Below are 18,833 nucleotides of genomic sequence, written 5' to 3' on the forward strand. Positions count from 1 at the left end.
GGCTCTGTGCTGACAGCAGAGAGCCTGATGCAGGGCTGGAACTCACGAAACAGAAGATCATGATCCCAGAAGAAGCCAGATGCTTAATCAAATGAGCCACCCATGCACCCCCGAAATGAATTTCTAACTATGCTTATTAGTGTCCACTTACAAGGATGTATCTCTAAAAATTAGAGAACTGAATATTGAATGGGAGAATGAAGGATTGATAGTGTTCAAATAAGAATTTAAATAATTTAGCATATTTAACCCACATAAAATAAGGTTTCTGTCATATAGAAACTCTATCCAAATATTTAAGGAAAGGAGAGTTGTCATTAGAAGAATTAGTCTCATTCATCATGGCCCAAAGGTGTGAATGAAACTGTGGTTTGATGAGTAGAAAAAAGCAAGGTTTTGAGTTGTTGAAGTTGTTCTAATGGAAAATGGATTGCCTAGGAGGTAAGAGGTTCTATTATTAGCTCCTTTCAAAAGTAAGCTGTTGGCCCTGGAATTAATAGAATACAGGGGATAATATAATTGGACGAGTTGTTGACATACATAATAGTCAAGGTCTTTTCCAATCCTGAGCTGGAGGATTCTATGATCTGATAATGCAATAGATTGGCCACTTATGCTTCTAAATTGGGGGTTCACATTTAACATAAATAATTGAAAAGATATGTTGAAAATAAATGAGAACCTTCCTTTGTAACCGGAAATTGTCAGTCTTTTTTTTTAATGTTTATTTCTTTTTCAGAGAGAGAGAGTGTGTGTGCACAAGGGGTGAGGGGGAGAGAGCAAGGGAAACACAGAATCTGAAGCAGGCTCCAGGCTCTGAGTTATCAGCGCAGAACCCGATGTGGTCCTTAAGCCCACCAACTGTGAGATCATGACCTAAGCTGAAGTCGGATGCTTAACCAAGTGAAACACCCAGGTGCCCCAATCATCTCTAAGATAATATTGGGGCACCTGGGTGGCTCAGTCGGTTAAGCATCTGACTTCAGCTTAGGTCATGATCTTGCAGTTTGTGAGTTCAAGCCCTGAATCTCATCGGGCTCTGTGCTGACAGCTCGGAGCCTGGAGCCTGCTTCGGATTCTGTGTCTCCTTCTATCTCTGCCCCTCCCCCACTGTGCTCTATCTCTCTCTGTTTCTCAAAAATAAATAAATGTAAAAAAAATTTTATTATAATGTGGAGTTGATGCCTTTAAATTAGATGCTAAATGTATTCTATGTTTCCCCAAATCAGTATTGTGGTATTTACATCTCAGAGATTATTTTAGAATTATTTATTTCAAGATTCCAAATGTATATGACTAAGAGATTCCAGACATACACATTTTCAAATATGATTTTCTTGGACATTTGTGATATAATTATTTGATGGTTTTATTAGGAATTTAATAGTAAATAATTTTAAACAACTTGAATCTTGGGTATTGGTCATGGGAGTCAGATTATCTCATACAAGTATTAAGATTTGTTTGATATGATCTGAGAGTGTAAATGTTTTTTATAGCACTAATTCTGGATGATTTAAGCTACATCTTGAAAAAATAAAAATAAATAAATTACATCTTAAACCTGCATTGTTGTAAGCAAAGTTCACTTAACTGGGTTTTATGGATAGTAGGCTGGTTTATTTTATTCGTCTTATCTGTTCACTCACTAATGGGATAGTAGGATGGTTTATTTCATTATTTCCTTCTCTTACCTGAATTACCTATGACCATTTCATTTAAATAAATAAAATATTTTATTGAGAAAAACTATCAGATTCTACTCTCAATAATACTCATTCATGTGGACTGACCAAGTGTTAAATCCTAGCAGTCATGGAATTTGCTAAATTCTGACTAACTGAGGTTCTCAGACCTACATACAATACAGATCATATTAATAAGATAGGCAGTCTGAAATTTTAAGTACTGAATTTTGAAGCATCAGGAAGAAAACCTACCAAATTATTGGGCTAGTTTATCATCTTTGAAAACCACCCATCTGATGAAACTTCTGTTGAGGTGACAGTTGTCAATGGGAAGAAGTAAAAATCTCAGAGAGAAATGGAAAATACCTACATGTTTGCCTGGGAATGTAAATCTAAACAGAACTCCAAACAATGTTTTCTCAATAGAAAAAAAGTTCCATAAAGAAAGGAGAGACGATGAATAACTCGATGCCTAGGAAGTCAATTAGACTTTCCATACAATTTTTTCCATAGAATGTCTTATGCAAGTAAACAGATGAAGGTCCATTCTTCCTAATAACTCAATCAATAATAACATACTTCCTTTAAAACTATAAACTTATTTCAGTTTTATATGGTAAGCCTATGTTATATTTAACATAACTCATTGGTCTAGTAGAGATCTTTAATATTTAAATTTATGTTGTAGAGTAACTTAGAAAAATTGGTTACTAGAGATATAAAGCCAGTTATTCCCTAACGTATGCTTTATGTTCAGAGTATGTTCATAATCTTATTCATCTAGATCTTACTTATTTAGTTCCAAATAAGGTATCCAGAAGTAATAAGTTAACTGAGACTTTTTAAAAATAATAGAATAAGAAAGAAATGTGAGATGACACTGTGATTTTTGAAGTGTTAGGTACAAAAAAGATCACAACATTGGCAGCCATACTATTCAGACATAAAAGTTTTGTTTAAAAATGTCTGCAAGTACTCATGATCTTTAACGACTTTGCTTACGCCAACAAGAAGTTCAAAATTACTACTAAACAAATAGTATTTAACTCCTATTTATGGAACTAATCTGTAATACTCATATTGGCTCCTTTGAACAAAAAGTTATTCTCTCTACTTGGTGAAAACAAACATGGCTGTAAATTATTTTGATAGATTAAAACAGCATTTCATTCAAAGCATTGCCTATATTTTGGACCAGTGCCATCAGAAAGCAGAAATAGATTACGTAGTTAGGAAATCTCCAGCAACTAAGTTAAGCATTTTCAGTGCTACTTTTGATTTCTCTTCCTGGTGCTGCTATCTACTCCCCTATGGCTTAAAATAATTTACAAAGCAAGGTTATTTCTTTTTTAAAAAGTTTATTTATATAAGTAATCTCTAAACCTAACATGGGGCCTGAACTCACAATCTGAAAATCAAGAATTGCACGCTCTTCCAACTGAGCCATCCAGGCGCCCCATGAAGTAGGGTTATTTCTTGCCAGGTCTTCATTTCAGAACAGGTAACTCTCTTTTCTCTTGCAACTCTGTGGAAGGAACTTTATTTCTATAAGCTGAGAAGAACTGAGCCATCAACAATTCAGTTTTACTTAACATCAGTGGAAAAATTGGTACCTCTAATGATCTTCTCAGGACAGTTCTGTTTGTATGCTCAAAGGCTATCTGGAGGCCTATCTTTTTTCAATTATTCTAGAATAATCATCTAGAGTAGGAAGATTATTTGAATTGCATAATGAAGAGAAGCACTCAACATCCACTTTAACACTCCACAGCTAGTAGAATCTCTGCAAATTCCTGCCTTCTGTACAAAATTTCGTCTATAGCTGACTGTTACTGCTTGGGTTCTCACCTCATCTCTAATGGCACTTTTTGAGCATAAAGCATCAGCCAAGGCAAATGGTTTTCTTTTTTCTTCTCAAAACACTGGAAGTGATGATATTTGTATTCCAACGTATACTATTATATATATAATCAAGGACAAGGTAATTTCCTCTTATTTTTAAAATCATTAAAATGAAGGTATTGGACTAAATCATCTCTAAGGTTCCTTCCAATCAAAAACTTTATTAAATGACCTGTCTGTATCTTAAAGAAAATTTTGACTGAGTCTTATGTGGTAGTGTCTAGAACATAGTATGTGTTCAATATCAATGAATTAACTTAAATTTATTATACTGATGAAAACGATTTCTACATAACATCTTTCTTATGTATACATACACACACCTTTTCAAAATATGTTGTACTTTTTTTTACCTGAAAACACTACTTTTACTCCATGTTCAGTGAAGTCTGAGGTAGCACCCAACATCATTTCAAAGTTGCAATGCAAAAGAGAAAAAAAAATGTAATTATCTGGAATTAATAAGCATCCATCATAAGCATTGTTGCATTATTTCATTTAACTGGAATGTATTTTTAAGTTAGATATATAGATCAAAGACATATAAATGGAAGATTTTTGAAGGATAAAACAACTTTCTGAAAAATCAGTTATCTTGCTTCAATATGGTGCAGTAACTTAGTAAGGACTCTGAGCGCCGCTGTTCACCAACCACGGGGAAAGTGGTGCAATAAGATCTTCCAGAGCCACCGAGATTTTACAGTACAAAGAAACATCAGGTTGAGACAAATTCTCTTCCAAGCTGCATCAAACTCAGGTCTCTATTATACTAAATTCCGGGCTTCTCTTATGAATACAAAGGATTCCACGCTGACACACTGGCATCCATAAGCGCAAAAGGAGATAGTCCAGTGTCTAACAAGATCAGCAGGACAACAATGGCGACTGTGAAGAGGGGTCGAGACTACAGAGGATTCATCCTGCTCTCCATCCTCCTGGGGACCCGGAGAGAAGCTTGGGCAGGACATATTTTCTACTCTTTGCCGGAGGAAACAGACACAGGGTCTTTTGTGGGTAATATCGCTAAGGATCTGGGCCTGGAGCCCCGGGAACTGGCAGAGCACGGAATCCGCATCGTCTCCAGAGGTAGGACACAGCTTTTCGCTCTGAATCCGCGAAGCGGCAGCTTGGTCACTGCAGGCAGAATAGACCGGGAGGAGCTCTGCGCTCAGAGTGCACGGTGCCTGGTGAACTTTAACATCCTGATGGATAAAATGAGTCTTTACCCTATAGAAGTGGAAATAATAGATGTTAATGACAATTCTCCTAGATTCTTGACAGAAGAAATGACTGTAAAAATAACGGAGAACACAGCTCCTGGGGTGCGGTTTCCCTTAAATGAGGCTAGGGATCCAGATGTGGGCACGAACTCCCTCCAGAGCTACCAGCTCAGTCCCAATCGTCACTTCTCCCTGGTTGTGCAGACTGGAGATGATGGAGCTAAATATCCAGAATTAGTGCTGGAAAGGGTGCTGGATAGAGAGGAAGAGGCTGTTCACCACCTACTCCTTACAGCCTCTGACGGCGGTGACCCACCCCGATCGGAAACCGCCCGCATCCAGGTAACTGTGGTGGATGTGAATGATCATGTGCCAGTCTTCTCTTTGCCTCAGTACCAAGTAACTGTGCCTGAGAACGTACCAGTGGGCACAAGATTGCTCACAGTACACGCTGTCGATCTGGATGAGGGAGTCAATGGGGAAGTGACATATTCTTTCCGGAAAATAACTCAAAAAATTCTACAGATATTCCAACTGAACCCTCATACAGGAGAATTATCAACTTCAGAAGGCCTAGATTATGAAGAGTCCAGCTACTATGAAATGGAAGTTCAGGCTCAGGACGGTCCTGGTAGCATGACAAGGGCTAAAGTAATTATCACAATTTTAGACGTGAATGACAATGCCCCAGAAGTGACTCTAACATCTGTAAGCAACTCAATCCCTGAAGACACTCCTCCTGGAACAGTAATTGCTCTTTTCTACCTTCAAGATCGAGATTCCGGCAAGAATGGTGAGGTGACCTGCACAATTTCAGAAAATCTGCCTTTTAAATTAGAAAGATCAATAGACAATTATTATAGGTTGGTGACAGCGAAAATCCTAGACCGGGAAAAACTCCCTGTGTATAACATCACACTGAAAGCCACAGATGGTGGAACCCCACCCTTGTCCATGGAAACTCACATCTCAGTGAATGTGGCAGATACCAACGACAACCCACCTGCCTTCCCCCACTCCTCCTATTCTGTCTACATCCCTGAAAACAACCCCAGAGGTGCCTCCATCTTCTCTGTGACTGCACATGACCCGGACAGCCATGAGAATGCCCAAGTCACTTACTCCCTGTCTGAAGACACGCTCCGGGGGGCACCCCTATCCTCCTATGTGTCCATCAACTCTGACACCGGTGTCCTGTATGCCTTGCATTCCTTCGACTATGAGCAATTCCGTGACCTGCAACTGAGAGTGACTGCGCAGGACAGCGGAGACCCACCGCTTAGCAGCAACGTGTCCTTGAGTATATTCATTCTTGACCAGAATGACAACACGCCAGAGATCCTGTACCCCGCCCTCCCCACCGACGGTTCCACAGGCGTGGAGCTGGCACCCCGATCGGCAGAGCCCGGCTACCTGGTAACCAAGGTGGTGGCGGTGGATAGAGACTCTGGCCAGAACGCCTGGTTGTCCTACCGCCTGCTCAAGGCCAGCGAGCCAGGGCTTTTCGCGGTGGGGCTGCACACGGGCGAGGTGCGCACAGCGCGGGCCCTGCAGGACAGAGATGCGCTCAAGCAGAGCCTAGTGGTGGCAGTGCAAGACCACGGCCAACCCCCTCTCTCGGCCACCGTCACGCTCACGGTGGCGGTGGCCGACAGCATTCCAGACGTCCTGGCCGATCTGGGCAGTCTCGAGCCCCCAGCTGACCCTGATGCCTCAGGTCTCACGCTGTACCTGGTGGTGGCGGTGGCCACAGTCTCCTGTGTCTTCCTCGCTTTTGTGATCGTGCTGCTGGCTCTCAGACTGAGGCGCTGGCGCTCATCGCGTCTGCTCCAGGCTACGGGGGTTGGATTGGCTGGCGTGCCCGCCTCGCGCTTTGTGGGCGTGGATGGGGTGCGGGCTTTCCTGCAGACGTATTCCCACGAGGTCTCCCTCACCGCGGACTCCAGGGAGAGTCACGTGATCTTCCCCCAGCCCAACTATGCAGACATGCTCCTCAGTCTGGAGAGCTGTGAGAAAAAAGATCCCTCATTAACATCTATAGATTTTCATGGATGTAAGGACGAAGCAGAAAATATTCAGGTGAGTTCACTAATACATTTATCTTTACATCCTTGAGGAATTATATTTTGTGTAATTTTCTTTACTGTATTGTGAAACAAATGTTTTAAAAATGTAAGAGGCAAAAGCAAGTTAACCGATTTATTTAACATAGAACACTTATTGACATAGGTTTTGGTGTCATTTCCTTAGTGAAAGCCTATACAAGACTGTGAATAAGTGGACTGTCACATTTTTATACCTTCCATGTATTTTCCCTTCAGTGTTCTCAATTCATGTGTTTTATAAATGAGAATAAATTGTTACATCTTTTTCATTGCACTGGGTTAGCAAGAGGAAAATACAGCTCATACACCTTGTCAGGATTCTCTTTAGATTAGATCTAGGAAAGGTTCTTGAAGATCTTCTGCCTCCATATACCTCAACTTTATGACTTTGAAAATCTCAGTTGCTTCCTGACATATTTAAAAATTTTAACTCCAGTATAGTTAATATACAGTGTTATATTAGTTTCAGGTGTACGATATAGTGATTCAGCAATTCTGTACATCACCCAGTGGTTATCATGACAAATGCACTACTTAACCTATCACCTATTTCACCCATTCCCCTCACCCACCTCCCCTCTGATAACCACCAGTTTATTCTCAATAATTAAGAATCGGTTTCTTGGCTTCTCTCTGTCTCTCACTTTCCCCTTGCTTATTTGTTTCATTTCTTAAATTCCCATATGAGTGAAATCATATGGTATTTGTCTTTCTCTGACAGACTTATTTCACTTAGCATTATACTCTTGAGCTCCATCCATGTCATCGCAAATGACAAGATTTCATTCTTTTTGTGGCTGAATAATATTCCAGTGTGTGTGTCTGTGTGTGTGTGTGTGTGTGTGTGTGTATGGATATGTATGTATGTGTATATGTGTATATATATCAAATTTTCTTTATCCATTCATCAATGGATACTTGGACTATTTCCATAGTTTAGCTAGTTTAAATAATGCTGCTGTAAATATTGGGGTATGTGCATACCTTTGGATTAGTGGTTTTGTATCTTTTAAAAAAATATTTATTTTGAGAGAGTGTGTGTGGGGGGGGGGGGTGGGGGAAAGAAGAGGGAGAGAATCCCAAGCAGGCTTTGTGTTGTGAGCACAGAGCCCGACATGGGCTCGATCCCATGAACCGTGAGATCATGACCTGAGCCAAAATCAAGAGTCTGCTGGTCAGCCAACTGAGCCACACAGGTACCCCTGTATTTTTGTATCTTGAGGGTAAATATCCAGTGGCACCATTACTGGATAATATCTTAGTTATATTTTTAACTTTTTGAGGAACCTCCAACCTGTTTTCCACAGTGGCTGCACCAGTTTGCATTCCCACCAACAATCCAGGAGGGTTACTTTTTTTCCACATCCTCACCAACATTTGTCATTCCTTGTGTTTTTGATTTTAGCCATTCTGACAAGTGTGAGGTGTTATTTTGCTTCCTGACATTTTAAAGCATAATCATCTATTACAGTTATATCCTGGTAGAAGGTTAGACTGATGCCTAAAGAATGGAATGTGTGTGTCAAGCTTCACTAAGACCTATATCAATGAGAGATAGGGATCTAATGCCACACTAAAGGTTATTGCCTGAAACCAATAAAATATGACATCAAATAAAATGTCATTTCAAGTTACACTTGTGAAATAAGCAGATATATGTTTTAAGACAAAATTTCGTTGTATTGTGTTAGTGGTACAGCCATGTGAAGTGTGTTTATGGGCTCTCCTAGTGGGAGATTGGGGGTGCTTGTTTTATGAAACAACAATTTTGTATACTCAAGACCAGAAGTTGATTCAACTTATTGGATCTGCTAAAAAAAATTCAGTTAGAAATAACCCAATCTGGGGTTAACTACATTTATATTCATTATATAACATTTTACTAAAGCTCAGTACATCAGTTGATTAGCAACTAGAAGGGGTTGATGACAAGTAATTTTGTTTACTTGGACCTACTTGTTTACTAGGAACTATGCAAAATATTATTCCCTTTGTAACTTTGAAGATTGATATTACATTTTGTAACCAGGAAAATAATTCTTCAATAGGAAGGAGGGGGATAGGCTAACTCTTCCTGGGTATAGTAACCTTTTGGGTGTTAAATAAAAGGACTTTTTTCTAGCATAGTATTGTGTTTGGTGGTATTTTGCATAAATTGGGCTGTGCAATAGTGTGGAAGTATGTTTCATATATTTTGCAGTGTTCAGATGTACAATCAACTTGAGAAGACAATAACTGATACTTGGTGAGGCAGAAATATGATTATCAGGTATTTTGAAAAAGAATATCCCCAAATTCATTAGATACTTAAAAATATTTTTCAAGAAAGGAAAGTAACCTAAACTCAGTATGCTACTGCAATTGAATATCCTAGGGATTATTTTATCAACTGAGCTCATCATGTGATGTTCAATTTAAGCACAGAAGTGGGAGCCAGAACCTCACTGCAGTAGACCACGGTTAGTGACCTTGTGTTGCAAGTCAAAATATATTTCCCTGCTAACTTTCAACGTTGATGTTATATTTTATAACCAGGAAAATAATTGTGCAATGCAAAGGAGGAATAGGCTAATGTTTTTCCAGCTGTCATTTTCTTAAATGGGTGACATGTAGGTCATATGATACTACTATAAAGAAATTGCTGAAACTTTTTTTAAAGAAAAGAGGGTTTAGAGGTAAATATAAATTGTGCCCTTTTAAAGACAATTTCAGCATTATTGATGCTTTCTGAAAAATTGAAATGAATCAGCATGGAGGTACCCAAAAACTAATGAAATCAGGAAAAACAGGAATAAGGAAAGAAGGATAAAACTTTACTCATATTACTATTCAAAATTACTGTATTCTGAGATCATTTAGGCCAAGGATGTGTTATAGTAATCTTTCTATTACAGTGCGGATTTGAGATGCATGTCAACATGTTGATTACCCTAAACCCTGGAAATTTGGGATAACTATATAGTTAATAGTGCAAATTAATCGTCATTAAATATATGAACATATAAAAATAATTTGTTCAGTTAGGCGCTGGATTGTGATTATTGCAGCTGGTTAAACTGAAGCAGCAGGGGCTGCAGTTTCCCAGTGCGGACTGTGGGCGCCGCTGTTGGCCAAAGTGCAGAGCTTGGGCACTGGCGATCTTCTCGCGCAGCCGCAGCGCACTTTCCCTGTATCAGGCTCTCTAGCTCGAGCCTTTACACAACTTCCTCCTCTGGAAAAGAGGGAACCCCGGCCCTCACGCTGGAAATATAGCCTGTTCGGAGCTCCGGACATCTGCAGCACAGAGATTATTTGTAATCCGGCGTCTCCAGGCCGGTGAGCAACCTGAGGGGAGCAAAAGGGATGGGGAGCGGCGCTGGGGAAAGGGGCTGGGCTGAGAGGCGGCCAGTGCTCTTTCCCTTCCTGCTGTCTTTGTTCTGCCCGGCGCTCTCAGAGCAGATCCGCTATCGGATTCCCGAAGAAATGCCCGAGGGCTCGGTGGTGGGGAACCTCGCCAAGGATTTGGGACTCAGCGTCCATGAGTTACCGAGTCGACAACTGCGCATCAGTTCGGAAAAACCTTACTTCACTGTGAGCGCCAAGAGCGGGGAGCTACTTGTGAGCGGCAGGCTAGACCGGGAGCAGATTTGTGGGAAGAAGCCAGCCTGTGCTCTGGAATTTGAGGCTGTTGCTGAAAATCCGTTGAACTTTTATCACGTGAGTGTGGACATCGAAGATATTAATGACCACACACCAAAATTCACGCAAACTTCCTTTGAGCTGCAAATAAGTGAGTCCACAAACCCTGGGGCACGATTTATTTTAGGATCTGCCCATGATGCAGATATTGGTACCAACTCATTACGGAATTACCAGCTCAATCCGAATGATCATTTCTCACTCGTGAATAAAGAGAAACAAGATGGTAGTAAATACCCTGAGTTGGTACTAAAGATGCCTTTAGACCGGGAAGAGCAGAAATCCTACCAGTTGACCTTGACTGCGTTGGACGGCGGGAATCCATCCCTAAGTAGTACTGCCCAGATACAGGTCCTAGTGACTGATGCTAATGATAACCCTCCAGTGTTCAGCCAAGAACTATACAGGGTGGGCCTTCCGGAAAATGTGCTTCCTGGCACCACTGTGCTTCGAGTGATGGCCACCGATCAGGATGAAGGTGTCAATGCCCAGATCACCTTCTCTTTCACTGAAGCAGGCCAGATCACCCAGTTTGACCTGAATTCTAATACGGGGGAAATTACTATTCTAAATATGTTAGATTTTGAGGAAGTCAAAGAATATTCCATAGTTTTGGAAGCAAGGGATGGTGGAGGAATGATTGCCCAATGTACCGTCGAGATAGAGGTCCAGGACATAAATGACAATTTCCCAGAAGTGGTAATCCAGTCTCTACCGGATCTTATTATGGAGGACACCAAGCTGGGAACACACATTGCTTTGATTAAAATCCGTGACAAGGATTCTGGATACAACGGAGAAGTTACTTGTAAATTAGAAGGTGATGTTCCGTTTAAAATACTCTCTTCTTCTATAAACACCTATAAATTAGTGACAGATGGAGTTCTAGACCGTGAGCAGACCCCTGAGTACAATATTACTATCACAGCCACCGACAGGGGAAAACCGCCCCTTTCCTCAAGCTCCAGCGTCACCCTGCACGTTGGCGATGTCAATGACAACGCCCCAGTTTTCCCACAGCCTTCTTACGTGGTCCACGTGGTTGAGAACAATCCTCCTGGAGCCTCTATCGCCCAAGTCAGTGCCTCCGACCCCGACCTGGGACCCAACGGCCACGTCTCCTACTCCATCGTGGCCAGCGACCTGGAGCCGCGGGCGCTGGCGTCCTACGTGTCCGTGAGCGCGCAGAGCGGCGTGGTGTTTGCGCAGCGCGCCTTCGACCACGAGCAGCTGCGCGCCTTCGAGCTGACGGTGCAGGCCCGCGACCAGGGCTCGCCCGCGCTCAGCGCCAACGTGAGCCTGCGCGTGTTGGTGGGCGACCGCAACGACAACGCGCCTAGGGTGCTGTACCCGGCGCTGGGGCCCGACGGCTCGGCGCTCTTCGACACGGTGCCGCGCGCCGCGCAGCCCGGCTACCTGGTCACCAAGGTGGTGGCGGTGGACGCCGACTCGGGACACAATGCGTGGCTGTCGTACCACGTGCTGCAGGCCAGCGAGCCCGGACTCTTCAGCCTGGGGCTGCGCACGGGCGAGGTGCGCACTGCGCGTGCTTTGGGCGACAGGGACGCGGCCCGCCAGCGCCTGCTGGTCGCCGTGCGGGACGGGGGACAGCCGCCCCTCTCTGCCACCGCCACGCTGCACCTGGTTTTCGCCGACAGCCTACAAGAAGTACTGCCGGATGTCAGCGACCGCCCGGAGCCCTCTGACCCCCAGGCCGAGTTGCAGTTTTACCTGGTGGTGGCTTTGGCCTTGATCTCAGTGCTTTTCCTCACGGCAGTGACTCTGGCCATAGCCTTGCACCTTCGTCGCTCCTCCAGCCCCACCACCTGTGGCTGCTTTCAGTACAGTCTCTGTGAAAAATCAGGACCTGTGATTCCTCCCAACTACAGTGAAGGGACTTTGCCTTATTCCTACAATTTGTGCGTTGCGCATACTGGAAAGACAGAGTTTAATTTTCTAAAGTGCAATGAGCAATTGAGTTCAGAGCAAGACATACTTTGTGGTGATTCATCCGGGGGCTTATTTCCACTTTGCAAATCCAGTGAATCAACCTCCCATCTGGTGAGTTTCTTTTAAGCATAACCTGCTTCTTACAATCTATCCAATTCTTTATATTCATAGGAAAAGATACAATTTGTAGATCTAAACGTTTCTTTAAAAAGTAAAAAAGCTGTCATACTATTCTTCAAGGAAAGTTGAAATAGGAGCAGTTATGTGTCTTTTAGGGGTGTCTTACCAGGCTCAGATCTACAAAGCAGTGAGAGTGTGGTTTTATCAACAAAGGGAAAGAGACGATGTTTTATAGCCTATCTCCTAAAAGCTAATGGGACTTTTTTCTAAGTTTTCTTCTTCTTACCTAATATATTAATTTTTTAACTTGGACATTGTGTAAATGTAAAAGTGGACAGGTATTTAAATAAACCTTTAACAAAAAAAGTTAAGCTAAAATTAGACATTTTTCTTAACTGATTTAACTGTTGTGTTGTTTCTTGTATTTACTCCCCTTTGTTTCAAAACCTTCTGGAATAAGGTATCTTAACATGGATTGTTATGTAGATAGACACATTGCAATTGTGTGCAATGAACTGTGTGTGTGTAAAAGCATTTTACTTAGCAGTTAGATCATTATGCTCACCAGAAGATAAAAAGCATTTTCTTTTACTTGCAGCACAGGTTTTCCACACACACACTCCTGTATCATTTTGAACTGTCTTTTTTGCAGCCCTAAGCTAATATAGCTAGAGGTCTTCTAGTCATTCTATTATCTCTAGGAGAAAAATAGTCTTCAGTTCTTCAAATTTTAGACAAAATTGCCACTCTGATGTGCATACAAGTGTAATATTAAATAATACATTTGTAGATTTCTGTTAGCAACCGCTTCAGTTAGTAGCCACTTAACAAACTGCTGAAGAAAAGAGACATAGTTTTTTTTTCTGTATTGACACTTTCTGACTGTTTAGTGATAATTACGTGTTTCTTTTTGTGGTTCTCTGAATCAAAATACTAATTAGGGTAACATTAACTTTGGAATATATGTCTTTCATAAGAATAATTAAGTCTGCACTAAAATATAATCATCTCTCATTTGTGGAAGAATAGGCTGGAGATTGGCTTTTTGTTGTGTATTCGTTGATATTTTTTAAACATTTTCTATTCAAATAGAAAAAATACATAATTTAAATAAAGTAGCTAAACAGGTTGCCTGGCTGGGTTGGTAGGTACAGCATGCGATTCTTGATCTCAGGGTTGTGAGTTCAAGCTCCATGTTGGGTGTAGAGATTACTTAAAAATAAATAATGCAATAACTAACTAAATAAATATGTAAAATAACAAAACAATATAGTCTTCGATGATGACACTTGAAAGTAAAAGCATTTATCCTGTTAAATTTCACAATGTTAATTTGAAAACATTATCAATATGTAATTAAAATGGCATTTGCAAAGAATATCTAAAAAGCAACTGAGAGCTTACTATAATGATTAATTAGTTTACATGAAATAAAACACCTTCTGAGTCAGTCATCTCCAATAGGTCTACTTTATTCTAAAAATGAATGAATTTCCAGTGACAACTGGAATCCCTACTCATTTGATAATAGATTTACAGTATAGCTGAGGGAATAGCACAAAATAAAATTTTAATTGTTTACATTTTAAGAGTAAATGTATTCCAGAAATGTGAGTAATGTGAGACTAACCCATAAATCTTTTGATATCACTTAATAATACTTTATAAAACTTTAACCCTACTTCATCCAATGCTTCTTGGCAATTACTTTTAAAATATGAATTCAGAGACAAGTTAAACACATTAAAAATAAACTATAAAAGGCAAGAATAATTTTTTTTCTCTCAATAACCTGGCATACACTATTACTTATCTAAGTGGGTGCAGTAACTGCTTAGGACTCTAAGCGCCGCTGTTCACCTACTTGGAGATAAATTTAACCAAACGCCATCCTGTTAATAAAAGCTCCCATCTTGCAAAGACTCACAGTTCCCACAGACCAACTGCAAAGCTGCAGCGAAATTCCGTTCCTAAATCTGAGACACTCCAGCTTTATATAAGATGATCTCCATAGCTGCAGCAAAAAGGTAAACAAGACGCATATGCCCAGTGAAGATTCTGAGTGGATTCAGTAGTGAAAGAACAATGGCTGCTCCAAAGAATTACCAGAGACGCGGCAAGCTGGTCCTGCTGTACACTCTATTGGGCACGCTCTGGGAAATCGGGAGAGGACAGATCCACTATTCGGTGCCAGAAGAGAGCGACAAAGGATCCTTTGTGGGTAATATCTCAAAGGACCTGAATCTGGAATCACAAGAGCTGGTGAAGCACGGAGTCCGCATCGTCTCTAGAGGTAGGACACAGCTCTTTGCTCTGGATTGGAGAACTGGTAGCTTGATCACCGCGGGCAGGATAGACCGGGAGGAGATCTGCACTCAGAGCACACAGTGCCTAGTAAATATCAATATCCTGGTTGAGGGCAGAGGAAAACTTTTTGGGATAGAAATAGAAATCACTGATATCAATGATAATAATCCAAAATTCCAGGTCGAAAATCTGGAAGTAAAAGTTAATGAAATCGCTGCACCTGGAACACATTACCCACTCCCAGAGGCTGTTGACCCGGATGTGGGCATGAATTCCTTACAGAGCTACCAGCTCAGCCCCAATCACTACTTCTCTCTGGAAGTGCAGACTGGAGATGATGGAACTCTACACCCAGAGCTGGTGCTGGAGCAGGCCCTGGACCGAGAGGAAGAGGCTGCTCACCATCTCCTCCTCATCGCCTCTGATGGCGGTGACCCGCGTCGCTCCAGCACAGTGCACATCCACGTGACGGTGTTGGATACAAACGACAATGCCCCGGTTTTTACTCAACCGATTTACCGAGTGAAAGTCCCAGAGAACGTGGCCCCGGGCACCCTGCTGCTTACTGTGAGCGCTAGCGACCCAGATGAGGGAGCCAATGGAGAAGTGGCCTATAGATTTTGGAAAATTAGTGAAAAGCAATCTCCGCTATTCCATCTTAATGAAAATACCGGTGAAATATCAACAGCAGGGAGTCTAGATTATGAAGAATGTGCATTTTATGAAATGGAAATACAAGCTGAAGATGTGGGGGCACTTTTAGGGAGGACCAAAGTGCTCATTTCAGTGGAAGATGTGAATGACAATAGGCCAGAAGTGATCATTACATCTCTGTTTAGTCCAGTCTTAGAAAATACTCTTCCTGGAACAGTAATTGCCTTTTTGAATGTGCATGACCGAGACTCCGGGAAGAATGGTCAAGTTGTCTGTTACGCACCTCATAATCTACCTTTTCAATTAGAAAAATCAATAGATAATTATTATAGATTGGTGACATGTAACTATCTGGACCGAGAAAAGATCCCTATGTACAACATCACAGTGACGGCCTCAGATCTAGGAACCCCTTCTCTATCTACTGAAATTCATATCACCCTGTATGTGGCAGATACCAATGACAATCCACCCACTTTCCCTCATGCCTCCTACTCAGCGTATATCCCAGAGAACAACCCCAGAGGTGCCTCCATCTTCACTGTGATGGCCCACGACCCTGACAGTGGCAACAATGCCCAGGTCACTTACTCTGTGACTGAGGACATCATCATGGGGTCACCTGTCTCCTCCTATGTCTCCATCAACTCAGACACAGGCATCCTATATGCACTGTGCTCCTTCGACTATGAGCACTTACGAGACTTGCAGCTACTGGTGACTGCCAGAGACAGCGGAGACCCTCCACTCAGCAGCAACGTGTCTGTGAGCATATTTGTGTTGGACCAGAATGACAATGTGCCAGAGATCCTGTACCCCACCCTCCCTATGGACGGTTCCACTGGTGTGGAGCTGGCTCCCCGATCCGCAGAGCCCGGCTACCTGGTGACCAAGGTGGTGGCGGTGGATAGAGACTCTGGCCAGAATGCCTGGCTGTCCTACCGCCTGCTCAAGGCCAGTGAGCCAGGACTTTTCACGGTGGGGCTCCACACGGGCGAGGTGCGCACAGCACGGGCCCTGCAGGACAGAGATGCGCTCAAGCAGAGCCTGGTGGTGGCAGTGCAGGACCATGGCCAGCCCCCTCTCTCGGCCACCGTCACGCTCACGGTGGTGGTGGCCGACAGCATTCCAGCCGTCCTGGCCGACCTGGGTAGCATCAGGACCTCTGCTAACTCAGACGATTCTGACCTCACGCTGTACCTGGTGGTGGCAGTGGCCGCAGTCTCCTGTGTCTTCCTTGCTTTTGTGATCGTCATGCTGGCTCTCAGGCTGAGGCGCTGGCATTCGAAGCGCCTGCTTCAGGCTTCAGGAGGCGGGCTGGTGGGCGTGCCCGCCTCGCACTTTGTGGGCGTGGACAGGGTGCAGGCTTTCCTGGAGAAGTATTCCCACGAGGTCTCCCTCACTGCGGACTCGCAGGCAAATCACGAGATTTTCCCCCATCCCAACTACGTGGACACACTTATCAGTCTGGAGAGTTGTGAGAAAAATGATCCCTTATTAACATCCGTAGATTTTCATGAATGTAAGGATGAAGCTGCTTCTATTCAGGTGAGTTCAGTTCTGTGTACGTTTTAATTCTCAGGGAAATTATATTTTTTATAAATTTATGTTTTCGGGCATACATTGCGGAGACAGTTCAAAATATTTTGAAAAGTGTACCACAAAGTTTTTGGTTTGTTTTAGTGGTGATACTATAAAATTGAGCTCTAATCATGATAGTTGGTTTCATTTGCTCTCCAAAGGCTCGGACAAGATTGTTTAAACATTGATTCTCAACCTTTTAACATCTTCCATATATGGGGCACCTGGCTGGCTCAATTGGCAAAGCACGTGACTCTTGATCTTAGGGTAGTGAGTTGGAGCCCCACTTTACATGTAGAGATTACTTTAAAGTTAAAAAAAAAATAAAATCCTTTGTATGTTACTATAATTATCACTTATCACTCATTCACTTAAGAAGTAGTTACCCAACCACATATAGTAAGTTTGTTGTATAAATAGGGGATATATAACTGAGACTTTTAAATCCTTGTATTAGCTTGGTAAAAGTAAAATACATTTCATAATTTTAGAAATCTGTTTAGGATTTGGATCTTGAAGGTCTTGAAGTTTTTTAGGTCTTTGAGGATTTCTTCATTTTAAACCTCTTTTATAAGCCTTGTGCTTGCATCAGTACCCTTCAAAATTTTAATACTTATTATATTTTAAAACATAAATACATTTGAAAGGATGGATTTTGGTGGTAGGTGAGACTGGTTCCTTTATGTGTCATTGGTCTCCAAGAGCTCATACTAAAGAAGACGTAGAATCTAAAGCCTGAAATGTCCATCAACCCCCCCCCCCAATAAAAACAACAAAATCATACTTTAAATAAAATGTCATTTTGTAGCATAAAGAAGAACATGTTTTCACTAAGTTCCAATGAGCTGTTTTGATTGGACAGCCATGTGAAATGTTCTCTTGGTGAGAGAGTTTGAGAATGTAGTTTAAAAAAAAAGTAGTTTCATGTAAACAGATTCTAAACAAGCTCATCAATTCAACTAAAAATGATTCCATCTAGATTTTATGTCTTCTGTATTCCTTGTTATAGCATTTTAACAGTGCTTACCATTGATTTGTCATCACATGAGAGTGGAAAACACAATAAATCATTTGTTAGTTATAAAAAGGGCATGTCTGAAGGATTGTGTAGTGTTCCCTCCCATTTTGCACATCCTGTGGGTGGGAGTTAACTTCGTATTTTCTGTAGTGTTTGGGTGCACAGTCATTTGAGGGAACAACTGTATTATTGACATTTTGCAATTTTTAAGTGTTTTGAAACTTGCCCTGATAGAAAATAAAATCCTTACTCTTGTTCAAAAGATTCACTGATTGTTCAAAAATTTCAATAAATGGAATAAAATAATTGGAACAAATGACATTTATCCAGGAAATTTATGCAAATAAACTTACCAGAAGCTCAATTCCAAAGTCATTGCTTCAGTATTACATAGATACATAGATCAGAAAGTCATGTGGTCTGCTGAAGTATCCCTTTATGACTTTGTATTGAAGAATAAAACATTTCCCTAGTGACTTTTAAGAATGAATTTATGTATGATGTTGGGTATGACATAAGCCAAGTAATTTTGAGATATGAAGAAGGAGATAGAGTAAATCATCCCTTGGCTACATCATAGGGACAGGTTTTTTAAAAATGAATGCTTCCT

At 41.7% G+C, this 18,833-nt stretch overlaps 1 protein-coding gene and 1 long non-coding RNA gene across 10 annotated transcripts in view; one reads left to right on the plus strand and one right to left on the minus strand.

The window, feature by feature from the left end:
- The window catches only part of LOC122219239 (protocadherin gamma-C5), a 136,924-nt gene that overhangs the window by 18,572 nt on the left and 99,519 nt on the right, over positions 1–18,833 (plus strand). For 2 of the 9 annotated variants that reach the window (XM_042937471.1, XM_042937517.1), the window contains exon 1: positions 13,956–17,172. The exons of 4 other annotated variants lie outside the window; for them this stretch is intronic. In XM_042937471.1, the coding sequence (XP_042793405.1) occupies positions 14,749–17,172 (2,424 nt within the window). In that variant the 5' untranslated portion in view covers positions 13,956–14,748. Of the gene's footprint in view, positions 1–4,454; positions 6,890–8,272; positions 12,655–13,955; positions 17,173–18,833 lie in introns of those variants that run through there. 3 more of the 9 variants (XM_042937546.1, XM_042937490.1, XM_042937509.1) reach the window with 3 other exon arrangements.
- LOC122219395 lies at positions 3,213–11,712 on the minus strand. The gene is made up of 3 exons (XR_006202357.1): positions 11,623–11,712; positions 6,542–6,816; positions 3,213–4,817 (listed from the first exon to the last, which is right to left on the minus strand). It is a non-coding gene; the product is annotated as an uncharacterized LOC122219395 (long non-coding RNA).

This window comes from Panthera leo, chromosome A1, assembly GCF_018350215.1.
Source record: "Panthera leo isolate Ple1 chromosome A1, P.leo_Ple1_pat1.1, whole genome shotgun sequence".
Lineage (NCBI taxonomy): Eukaryota > Metazoa > Chordata > Mammalia > Carnivora > Felidae > Panthera > Panthera leo.